Source organism: Thalia democratica, chromosome 9 (genome assembly GCF_965202585.1).
Source record: "Thalia democratica chromosome 9, ktThaDemo2.hap1.1, whole genome shotgun sequence".
Lineage (NCBI taxonomy): Eukaryota > Metazoa > Chordata > Thaliacea > Salpida > Salpidae > Thalia > Thalia democratica.
In genome coordinates this window covers 4,372,293-4,385,846 of record NC_139173.1, presented here as the reverse complement: position 1 = coordinate 4,385,846, position 13,554 = coordinate 4,372,293, and the positions used below count along the sequence as shown (strand labels likewise).

At 23.5% G+C, this 13,554-nt stretch overlaps 1 protein-coding gene across 1 annotated transcript; it reads right to left on the bottom strand.

Annotated features, from left to right (window-relative positions):
- Positions 1 to 7,626: 7,626 nt before the first annotated feature.
- LOC145844152 (uncharacterized) lies at positions 7,627 to 10,946 on the bottom strand. Its single transcript, XM_082951515.1, has 3 exons — positions 10,502 to 10,946; positions 10,287 to 10,366; positions 7,627 to 8,904 (listed from the first exon to the last, which is right to left on the bottom strand). Exons 1-3 carry the CDS (start codon positions 10,892 to 10,894, stop codon positions 7,950 to 7,952), a joined length of 1,428 nt encoding a protein of 475 aa, XP_082807641.1. The 5' UTR covers positions 10,895 to 10,946; the 3' UTR covers positions 7,627 to 7,949.
- Positions 10,947 to 13,554: the final 2,608 nt, after the last annotated feature.

Genomic DNA, 13,554 nt, shown 5'->3' with positions numbered 1-13,554 from the left:
AAACCTTTTAACTTTGTAAATTTTTATTTGTTTTCTTTGATGGTTTACGTCACAATAATTAGGCGCCATTTAGACGTCCATAAGTTTATTGCGTAGAAATAAACTTGTAAACTTAGTACAAATATTTTTTTTAATTATCTTAGAATTAACTTAATTGGATTGAAGTTTGCTATATAATCCGATTTATTTTAAGGTATATTTTATTATGCACAAAAATATATAGATTAAAATGAATAAATAAATTTATTTAAAGCTACTTCCTGTGCTTAACCTTATTTTTTATAAAAAAAGTTTTTTTGTCTCTAATGTTATTCATTTACAATAAAATAACGGTTTTAAATTTCTAGAACAAAGTTTTATATTTTTGTCGTTTAAAATACAAACGAGATTTACGTTGACTATGTTGTCAAGCTTACTTTGTTTTTTAAGTAGAAATCAAAATGTAAATCTAATAAGTATAATGTCTACGAAAAATTAAAACTAAAAACTATGTTTTCATTTTATTGTAACAACAATAATTTTAAGCACCAGGTAAAGAGTATTATAGTATGAAAGCTTTAAGCATCAAAACTTAAACGTTTTGCATCAAGTAATAAGTTTGTTTCATAGCACATTTTTACACATTTGAGAACAGTTTTAATAACTACAGTTTATATTATCTTTATATCCAATAAACAAAGCTTTTATCTTGTCAAACACTCTTAAATGCGTAAGTGGTATATAAAATAACAAAATTGAAAACATTGAATTGATTTTTAATTATGTTAATCATAAAGTTAAAACGCAGTTTTGTGCATCAAAAAACTCAAAACACTGATGATTAGCAACAGGTGTTCTAGGTATCTCCATGGTTACCGATAAGATATCTGAAATTATCCGAGATTTCATGGTAGTTACCAGCATATAAAGTAGAAAATACAACATTAAAACAAAAATTACTTTTAATTTAGATGTTGATGAACTCATAATACTACACTTATAAAAAATTAAAAGCTTTAGAAAAACTAACATATATCTTTGTGGGGAAATCGATTATATTCTGGGTGATAAAAATTGATGGTGGTCGTTGTTACGGTAACAATCTTCTTAGTCATGTCGTGAAAACATTCTGTTTTGTTGTTAGGTGAACCTAGAACTTAGTTATCATGACAATTAAAATGTTGCTTATAAAGTTGACAATTATCAATGCTAATTATTTACGTTTAAAACGTTGGAACAGCAAAATTAAATTATTTTGATACAGCGTTTACCTGTCCTAAATTAATTTTTTCAATAAAAAAGCTTAAATTTTTATTTAGTTAACTATTTAAAACATTTATTTTAGATTTTTTCATAGTTTCTTGATATTTTATGAAAGAAAATTTGCTGTACTTAATTGAATCTTTCTTTTTATAAATTTGTATCTCTCAAAACTGATAATAGTTATTTTTAATTTTTTTCAGAATCATAATTACTGTTTGTTTACTTGAAAATTAGTAATAATTGATTCATGTTGTTTTAATTTTCTATTCAAGTTTTATTTGATCACAACTCTGCAAACAGTTACTTCTTAAAAGAATTAGTAACACTATCTATAAAAGCAATTAGAATGAACTACCTGTTTCTAAACTCTAAGACTGATTTTATTTCTTATGCCTTTTTGTTTGAAGTTTTTTTATTTAACTCATCTTTGTTACTTCTTTGACTAATTTAAAAATGTCATGAGACTTTAGTTATTGTAATTAATAATAACGTTTTTTCTTTAGCTGTACTTTAAAAAGAGATCTACACTCTTCAAAAATTTCTTTAAAATAAATTTAATTCGAAAAAAATTTGAAATTTTAAAACATGAATTGAAAAACAAAGGCGAGATGTTTATTAAACCTGGTATAATACGAGAAAATATAATTGGTCTTAATTAATAATTTGATACACGTGTTTTTAAATTAAAAGGAAAGTAATCTTTAATTAGCTAAAAATAACGCTAACTTGTTTATTCTAATTTTAGATAAATTAATATTGAACCTACAAACTTTACCTAAAAAATGATAGCACTATTTTAGTTATATTTACTTATTGATGAAAATGTTTATAATTCCAGAAAAAAATTGTCTTGTATAAATGTATAAAAAATAAGCTTTAGATATAATTTTCAATGCTTTTAAAATATTAAGTTATTAGCTGCTTCAAATGAAAGGTGATAACAGATAATACTTTTTCCAATATAAGTTTTATCTAAAACAGTTTATTTTTATAACTACAAAGCAAGTGTATGTGCAATTTTGTAGATAATTTCTTTCGATTTGAGAAAAAGTTTATCTAAATAAGCTAGGCTTTATACAGCTTAAGACAGTTACATGTAAAATCTCATACGAATTGTTCATTACTCATAATTTATATAAAGCGTGTTTCTCAATTAATATAGTGGAAGAATAACTTTACAGAAAAAAGCTTCGAAATGGTTTGAAAATTATTTGTGAACTAGTTTGATTAAAATTCCAAGTACACAGCGGTTTATTTGGTTTTATTTCTACATTTTAAAATATCAAGTTTAACAAAAACAACAGCTTCTAATAATAGCAGAAAATTTAAGTATAAAACCGTCATAAAAAATGATTTACTTTATCTACAAAAACATCGGCGAAAGTCTGCAGAGCAGAAGCCTGGATTCTCATATGCCGTGAGAAAAAGCTTAAGTTTAACATAAGAGTTGATCATATCAATTTGATCATCAGACCACAATCCTTCGGTAGACTGAGACCGGTTTTATCTTAATTAGGACTCAAAGTTTTCGGAATAAATAGGATAAAGTAACAAAGAGTCCTAATTAGTAGGAAACTGGTCTCAGTTTACCGAGGACTTGTGGTCAGATGATCGAATTGGTACGATCAACCTTTGGTTACTTTATCTATTTACAGCTATTAAATTAAATGTATTACTTGTTGGACCATTGTTACTTAAAATTTTTTAAATTTAAGTCGTCATTGTGATTATAAAACGTATTTTTTTGATATTTTTCCAAAATATTAATTTTTTCTATGAGAAACATTAAAAGCGAAAGTTTTAAAAATAAAACTATTTGTTACATAAACAACAAGCTTGTTACTTTTAAAGTAAGTTTTATAACTTAAATATATTTATACAAACATTAATTGACAACTTACTAAGTTTTTTTAATAAGACTGAGAAATTAGCTTTGAATAAATTTTTAAGCGTTTGTTTTATCAAATTAAACTGTTATGTATTCTATAAACTATTAGCCCAATAATTTATACTAAACCAACTATTTTATGTTAATAAAAATTATTATTTAATTTATTTGATTTAAAAAGCTTTAATATATAAAACTTGTAAAGCATTGAAGCTAAGTTAAAGAAAACCATAATTCGTCAAAAAAAAAAACCTAACTTAATTTAAAACAATTTTTTTAAATGTTAGCATTTTTGTCATTTCAAATATTTTTAAATTGTTTTGTAACTGTATTTAAAACCGTTATGTGTTAGGAAGTTGTTCAAGGCAATTCATTTCGAATAAAGGTGTCATTAACTCAATATTATCATTTTAAAAAAAGTCATAGGAAAACCAGTTACAATATATCTAAAAAATTTAAAAGTCCAAAATTGACAAAGAGTTTTGATTACAATTATTAGAAGCTAAAATTCAATATTTTAATAAAACTTTAGATATTGTTATATTGTTATATTAACTAACCCTAGAAGCTACTCAAAGTTATGGATTATTTACTAAAAAATAATATTTTTAAAATAACCTTAACAGCTTTTCTTTGTAGATAAAAATGAATTTTTGTTGAATTAGTAAAACTAAAATTTTTTCAGTCTCCCAACAAACACTTAAACTAAAGCAGCTTAATTTTTTTACTAGCAGCTGAAAACTAATTGATTTATTTGTTAGTAAACATATTGATCAAACCTTGGTGTTTTAGTTAATAATATTTAGTTAACATCAAACAAAGTATGTTTAATTTCTTTTTTTTTGAAATAAACGCTTTTACGAGTTCTTATAGCAATCGTGATACTTATATTTAACTTGTTTTAGAATTGGTTAATTTGTGTACGCGTAAATGTTTTGTTTAAACCCTTATGTTTCTGTTGATAACACTTAACATCACAGAAAATATGTTAGATTTTGTTATTATAAAGTAAAGGTCTTTACGAGTTAAGTTATAGCAAAATTTTACTTATACTTTACTTGTTTTAAAGACAAAAAAATAGACAAACCATTTTATAATGTCTTTTAAGTTTTATTACTACTTAGATTTTCGTTGCTTATTTATGCTTTAAGTCAAAAATTAATGTATGATAAGATTTAGTTTGATAAAATATTGAGTAATTGAATACTTCAATTTTAATAATAAGCTCACTTAATTAAATTTTAATATTAAAAAATCTTTATATTACTACAAAATTTAAAAAGAATAATGTTTTAAACTGAAAATTTTAAAAGGTTATAAATAATTATATTAGTGAAAATTAAACGCTAAAATTATTTCAAGCGTTCATTAAACTCCGTAAATATTTAAAGACGTTTTAAATATTAGTATATACATAAAAACTATAAGCTTCTGATTATATCACATCAATTTATTATAGGTCAAGTATAACAGTGATTTTTTTTGATACTGATTATGTTTAATATTGATATTTATGTAATTTGAATTTATATTTTTAAAGTCATTTGACAATAAGTAAATGTCGTTTAAGACGTAAAAAACTCAATTTTCTATTTAAGTTTAAACATAATTTATACCATTTATAGTATAACTTAATTATAACGAAGTATTTTGTTATAATAAACCGGTCAAATAATAAACGTAGCTCAAAACTTAATTTAAGGTAAATGACATAATGTTACACGTTGCAAACACAGAAAACAGTTTCGAAGTCACATGAAATCCCCTCTGGGCAGTTATGAAGTATTTTTTAAAATATTTCAATAAGTTTCGATTGTAAATTGATTTTAGGTGGTTTTTAGTTTGTCAGTTATTATTAAATATAAGTTGTTTTAATTAATAGCTTTACAACAGCAAATAGTAAATTGTACTTCTACAGTTTATAGCTCAACGTAAGTTGATCGACTAATGATTGTTGAAAGTAAAATTAGTTTTAATCAATTTTTGTTTTCTGAATAAAGTAATTGTTTCTAGTATAGATGGTCAAAACCATAAAATTTAATTTTTACTATTGAAATAACTAACATAAAAAAAGTAAATGTTTATTTAATTTCAATTTTTTATTTAGTTTTGGCATATAATTTAACTCATAAAAAATAACAATTCAGTTTCAAATATTACTTTCATAAGTTTGTACTTTTAATAGTTTAGTCTCTATTATAAATGGTTTTTATTAATTGAAGAACTGTAAACTAGTAAAGTTGTAAAAATAGTTCTATTATGAAATATTTTCAACTGACAAACAGATTAAATAAACCACACATCTTGCAAATCTAAAATGTTGTAATACTCAAACATTAAGCACGCAATAAAAAATTATGCGTTGAAAAATATACATTTAATAAGCAAAAACTCTTACTACCGTTTATGAACAATTATTTGTTATTAAACATAAACTCTTTTCACAAACGAGAAAAAAATTAGAAAAATTGAATTAGATAAATATATATATAAAGAACTAGTTGATAACGACGTAACAAAAATAAGATATTACAAAAACTGACTAGCATCTTCAAAACTTGTGAAGTTTTTACAATGAAATTATTGTTTAGTGGTATATAGTAAAACAACAACTTTTTTTATTGAACAATGGTTTTTTTTTTATAAAAAAAATTTACTGATAAACTTACTAAAATTTTTTAAAGAGGTAAGGTTTTGTCTACGTAAGTTTAAAAGTGAACAGTATAATTATGGAATTTAATAGTATTCTTTCAGATACTATTAAAAGTTTTATTAATGGAAAAACAAAGAGTAATAATCTAACTTAAACATGTTGTTAACCTGAAAGAAAAGTAAAGAAAAAAATTTTTACTTAATATATAGTTGAAAAATATTTTTCTTTAAGTAACCAATTTATAAAATATTGATGTAGAATTATGATACATTAAATAAGCAACTTTTTTTTTTAATTTTCATCTTTCCAAACTTATGTTTAGCAAACATAGTTTTTTTTTATCACAGTAAAATATTAAAATTATTAACAAACGTTTAAATATCAAATTTAAGTTTAATTTATCAACTAGTTTATAAAGTTATGTTTGTTAAAAGACAAACTTTTTAGTTTTAGAATTTATATTTAAACAAAAATCACTATTTTAATCCCCCACATACAAAAAAAACATAAAAAATATGAAACAGTTTTTTAAAATTTTATAAGTAAATAGATCCATTTTAAATATATTCAAATTGTTTAAAGTATTGTAAAGGTTTTTTATATGAATTAAAAACTAGAAAACTAAAAAAAACCATCCAAGACATTTAACAAATAAAACTGTTTATAAGCTATTTAAAATTTCAACTGTTTTATGTTTAAAACTAACTCTAAAACCTTTAAAGTTAAACATTGTTCAACAATATAGTTTATTAAAAACAAAAAAAATCTTTAAACAAAATATTATCAAAAATATCTGAAAAAATAATGATATTTTTACTACTTACCAAATAATTTCAGTAATTTAGAAATAAAGAACGCATTACTTAAATTCAAAAAAAAAAATCTTTTATAGATTTAAGAAATAGATTTTGAAGGATTATTACAGGATAAAAATGCTTATTTAATACAAAATGAACGGCTAAAATACATTTGAACTATTTTAAGTAAATTCATGATTTAAATTTATAGGTTTGTTTTTTTTTTCTTTAACTAGTTTTTTTAGTTTAATTTTATCAAATTATTTCACTAATTTATTAGTTTTACAAATATTTATTAAATTTATGTTTACAGTCTATGTTTTTTAAAACTTATTTTAAAGTATCTGCTTGATTAATGAAACAATTAAATTAGTTTTGCAATTATAATGCATTATGTTTTCAGATCAAAAACAGTATCTTTTTATTAGTCGTCAACACTCAGCTTTAAATTTAAAGAAAACAATTTATACTTGTAACAATGTATTTTCACTGCATGTATATTGATTTAAGTTAAAAAATTGCACAACGTAACAACGATTATTTTTGTGTATATTTTTACTAACAACATTATAAAATAATCAATACTTTTTAATAAGTCGATTAATTTTATTATTTTGACTAAAGTAAGATAATGATGCTAACTTAAAAATATTATATACTTTTGTTTAACTTTATACTATCTTTATTTAAGTTGTTTTTTAATAACTTTTAATAATCTCTGAAGGAATTTAAAAAACAATTAAAAAAAAAAAACTTATATTTTAAAATAAATAACCTAGTCAACAACGACTATTTATAGAGTTATCGAACAGTATTAAAAAGTTACTGAAGTAAAACATATTTAAAAGTAGCCACTTAAAAAATAAAAGACGTTTTATAAGTTTTTAGACACTTAGTTTTTAAACTAACTTTATTAAACTTGACAACTATTTTAGCACACAATAAAAACTGTTGATGTTGTTTTTATATTAGTCTATTTTAAGCTTTTAATAATTTATAAAAACTTAAAACTAATATAATATAAAAACAATTACTAAATAAGACGAATAATTTAAACTAGATACACTGTGTGATTTGTTTAATTTTAACAATAAACCCACAAATGTTGTAAAAGAGTCACAAAACTAAAATAATATCTGAAATACGAACTAAGGCATAAAACTTACTGCAACATTGAAAGTTTTTGGTCAACTTTAAATTTATTTACATTTACTTTTGTGATTAAATTAAGATTTGAAAATAATATATATACAATTCAAAATCATAGAATGCGACATAGATCTTGATAGTCCTTTTCGTAACTATCTATCACACGTTTTTTGAAAAGGCAAATAATAATAAATAGTATACACAGAATAAACAATTAAATTCACATATTTACATTCGGCCACTCATGCATTACAGTATTAGCTTGGGGACTTTCCGAGTTTTGCAAAAACGGTCGTTTCATACTATGGAAGTTCTGCTGTGGACGAACCAGATACGGATGATACCTAAATTCCTGAAACTGGTATCCTGATTTGTGAGGTGAATACTGATTTGTATCAGGGTAAAAGCAATCTGAATTTTGCACTTCGTTTGAAGGAGAAACTGGTTGTATTGTTTCATGATTGTTCAAATTAGGTGAGTGATTAAACTTAAAATACTCCGTATGCTGATTGCTAAACTTTTCTGGATATGCAGATTGAATTGGTGCAGCTTGAAAATTGTTTGTAGATGGACTATTTAGCATCTCTGTTTTGATAGAAGAAGAAATACTGTTTGTTGGAGTAGAAACAGGTAACTCACAACTTCTAAGATTGTTATTATATAGAGAGTTTCCCATATCTGATACTGAATTACTGCATGAAAAAGATACTGAACTACCGTTAAATGAAGAAAAAGCAACTGTATTTGGGCATTCCAGAGAAAAACTCCCGCTGTTGACACTACTTCTGTTTAATCCGGCTGTTGAACTGGATTCGGCTGGAAAATAACTCATTTGCATAATTTCCTGGAAGTTTTCGGGCGAATTTGGAACTGGGTCTGTAGGAGAAAAAATATTAAATGGAGAAGTTTCTTTACTGCATATTCGCGTTCGACCTTCGTTTTTTGACATAATTCCTCCGTCTTCAGCCACAGATTCACACATATTTTCTTCCGATTTGTTTTTGACAAGTTTTCTTTTAATTTTTGGCGTGCTTTTAAATTTTCCTTCTTCGCTGTTCGTGTTAGAAGTTTTTCTTCTGGGCTGGTATTTGTAGTCGGGGTAGTCTTTTTTGTGTTTTATTCTCAGCCTTTCTGCTTCATCGACAAAAGGCTTCTTTTCAGCATCGTTTAACTGTCTAAAAGTATTTTTAAATCAAAAAACTAAAAATTAATATATCTTGCTCCATGTGTCAGTTGAAAAATTATTATAAAACAACGAAAAAGAACAATAAAAAGAAATATAGTTCTTAAACGTGGCATCGCTAGTTTGAATGAAAAGTTATGTTTAAGTTTAAAATGGGAATAAAACCAATTGATCATATTATGTTCTATGAAAATATAATATATAAAACTATAAAGGGCTTCAGTTAATCTAAGGCTATGCACTAACTTTTAAAACAAATCATTATTGTCACAATTTCCTAGGAAGTACCTTATTATTATCAAATTTAAATTTTTAAAACACTAAAAACAATCTTAGTTTTTGTAAATCATATTATTTTATTTCTAATGTGTTAAGTTTAGTGAACATGAATAAAAACTAGATTGTTACTCAGTTTCTTTTAGCTCTTAATGAAACTATCATGGTTCTCAAATAAAATTAAGAGGATAGTAAAAGATATTTGTGAGATTCCATTTTAGTTTAAAACTCTCTACAAAACTTTATCAAATATTTTTTTATCCGTTGAAAAACGTGACATGCTATAAAAATTACCCAAGTTTCGTTTATGAACTTATCTTTTTAGGTAAGACGTTATCTAATTTGTATATCATTAAAAACATTTTGCATCATTTATCATATAAAATTTGACATTGAAATATTTCTAAATGCTTAAAATTTTCAACTACTGGTAAAGGAAACTCGATATGCTATTCATTTACAAATTAGATTGGAAAAGTTATCAAATCTTTACCAGACATATAAAAATAAGTTTGACCGTAAATTTTGAAAGCTGAAAGTATTATTTTTTAATCTCAATTATTTATATAAATAAGGAAAATTCAATATAAATCATATGCTAATTCATTAACCTTTAATAAGATTTGTATTCTTTTGATTTTTTTATGATATAGTCTTTAAAAACAGATTCATGTTAAATTATGTAATGAATAAATATGTGGATTTATCATACAAGTAAAAAAATGGCATATCATATAAAAATTTTCAAATTGGAAATTTTATTGCACTATTAACTATTGAGATATAAATTATGTTGCAGATAAATTTAATAGTTTTATGTTGCTCGCTAATTGTAGAAATATTTGATGTCAAAAAAATTCAATACGTTTATCTTTTTAGTTAGAGTATTTTATTAAGCTTTAAGGACTTGTTTTATAGTATTCTTGTAACAAACAATATTTTAGATATTTACGTTTAAATTTGCATTTTATATAACTACTTAATTTTAAAATCACGTAACTTAATCTAGTTAGTACAACTTAAGATTTAAGTAAGATAGGAAATATAATTAGTGTTTAAAAGAATAAGTTATAGTTATCTTAAAGAATAAAATCCTACCTCCACAGTTTTCCAAGAGTTTTGCTAAGTTCAGCATTATGTAAGTGAGGATATTGATCTGCCAATTTTCTACGGGCTGCCTACTAACAAAATAATTATTACTAAAAAAAATTAGCTGTATTACTAATAGATATCATAGTTATTGTTTCTTAATTATATAGTTTACAAACTAACACTAAGATAACACAAACACTACTTTTAAACTTTTTACTCACTTGAGCCCAAACCATGAAGGCATTCATCGGTCGCTTGACGTGAGGTTTGTCCTTTTGACCTCCGTTCAACTTGGTTGGCATGGAAACCAAGGTCCAATCGTAACCCTTCAAAACATTGCTGACAGCTTCCTTTATGTCTAAAGAACCTTCTGAGATTTTGTCAGTTGGATTACTGTTTGATTTGTCATTTCTATTGTTCAAAGTATCATTGAACTGTTCATAATTTGTTGGTGTATTTTTAGTTGCGTAAATCTCCATTTTATTATCTTCAGCTGTAAAATTGTCAGGTTCTTTTGATGTAGTTTTGTTTAAAAGTGTCATTTCTTCGTTCATTATAGATCTTGAATCTGACAAACTTCTGTCTAACTTTTTTACTTCCCAGTAACGATTCATCGGAAATAAATCAACAAAAATGTTTTATACTGAAGATCAAACACAACTTATACGCATCAAACAACTGGTAGAAGTTTGCTACGTTATACATTTTTAACATGATCTTGCCTTTTTCTTAGTTTTCACTTTTTTCCCTTATGAAACCTTTTTTCTTTTTTCTGCATTTTTTCTAAACTTTTTTTGAAACAGTTTACAAACTCGGTTTTAACTGCAATGTATTGTTACTTGTGACTTTATTGTTTCAGTAAAAAGTTTACGCAATTACCTCTAGCTTCAAAAACACCTAAAGAAAATTAAGTTTAACATAAAATATCAAAAAATAACTGTTTAAAAACGTAGTTTATATAGTACATTGTCATACTATAACTTATATTAATTATAGAGGTGAGAGTAATGACTAAAAAAAAACTTTTATTTTTAGATATCTTTTAAAACACGTTTTTTAAATTACACTTATAAAAACTTAGAGTCAACCAGTAATTCTACAACGCAGTAAAATACAGCTTAAACTTCTAGTTTACTTAAAAAAGTTATTTTAAATTGTTTTAAACTTTTATTTGTTGTAGTAACGAGCAGAAGTTTTACAATATTTTATGTGTGCAACGTTTTTGTGTTTTTTTTATTTATTAAATTTTTGTTTTCTTATCAAGTACTTTTATTTCAAGCGTAACTAGGTACATATTGTAATATTATGACAAAAATACTTTAAGCAACCAAAAATTAACAAAAATAGATTTTTACAGGGGTAAAATTCATTTAGTAACAATTCTATATTTAAATCTTATTATTTTAAATTTAATAGTTTGTTTTACATAATAACGTCAAGATTAAAAAACGTAAAAACTATGTTAATGATTACTCATATTTTTATTATTTAAAGTGAAAAATCATATTAATTACCGAAAAATATACTTTTGATCTAAAATCTTTTTTTTTTTCCTTATCGCTACTTATTTCATTATTTTTGATTAAACTTCAAACAATTTTTTTTTCTTTTAACACCTTGTTTATCTTTTTTATTTATTTTTTATAACAGAAATATCACTTCCTTAGGTCAGCAAACTTTTCTTTACAAAAAATACAAACTTTATGCAAAATAATCTGATTCTAAAACTACAACATTAAAAATTGCAATAAAATCTTGTTAGGCTTAAGCCATGACTTTATTTTACGTATAAAAGTAATCTTTTTAATTCGAAGTTTTAAGTTTTCTCTCAAAAATGTAAAATAAGTGCGATGATTAATTTATTTTTAATGTCTTATATTCTAAAAAATGTTACAAAAATAGCTTTTTCAGACAGTTTGCTTAAACAAATTAGTTGTAACTGTCTAGTTTGTTATACTTCTGAACAAAAGAGTTGTTTTAAAAGAAGAAAGCTATTTTACTAAACAACTAGACAAATTATACTATTGATTAGTATTACTTTCTATTGTATTAAACACAATTAGGTTGACCATAATCTTGTAATTATGTAACAAGATCTTTCAGGGAACAATTCAATACTGATTTAATTATAGATACTTTCAACTTTTTTACTTTTAAAAAAATAAACTATCAGTATTTACTAATTTTACTTACAAAATAAAGAAACTTAATACAAAAATAGTTTTGTTTTTGTTTTTATTACTTCTTATGCAATAAAGTATGATAAATTATTAAATAAAAACAATTTAATCTATTAATTTATATTAATCTAATCTTTTTCAAAGTTTTGTAAGTTTTAGCTACGTAAAGTCAATGCATCTAAAAATTACAAAAGAAATAAGTTTCAACTATATATTTCTTAAAGCATTATTTTTTTACACAATATTAACAGAATTAAGGTTTAGTTTTCAATTAATATTCAAATTTTCATATACTAATACAGGTTGTAAGCTCATTGCTCTATATTCAAAATAAAACACTTTTAACATAATAAAAAGTTATAGATAGACAAGCCACATAGTTTAATGATAATCCAGAAATTAACCTAAGTTTAAGTATACAAACCTACATTATATCAGACAAAAAGTCTTAAATTAAAAATATATAATAATGGTTGAATAAAAGTATCATGACAATAAAGCTTAGCTCAAAACAGATGTAACAAATTTCGATCAGAATTAATTTACTTTTTTGAAAACCAAAAAATATATTAAGAAATGAGTAAATACGTAAGTGAGATTTTACTTAATTGAATAAAAGCTGAAAAATCATATACTTAATTATATAATTATATCGCTTTTTTATTATATTTTTTTTGAAATTTTCAAAACAATTTATAAATTAAGCGTGATACTCGTTATTTTTGAATACTTGTTGAAAACCCCTTTTGTTTTGTTAATTTATGAATGATAGTGTTTACGACGAGATATAGAAACCGATCTCAGAAACTTGAAAATTAAATATGTCAGTACAAAAACTGAAATAATAAACTTGAAATTTTTTACGTAACTTAGCAAACAACATTTTAATTAGTTTTTTGAATAGTTTATCAAGAAAAATGTTAGCTAATATCTCAAAAATCTTATTTTAAGTAAAACTTAACGATGCACTTAACAACTTTTGAATTGATATATAACTTAAAACAATTAATTTTAACTTAAACGGAAAAATGTAATTTTTAAATACTTGAGATAAAATTATTAACTTCATTATTACATACTTTTTACACCTGTAA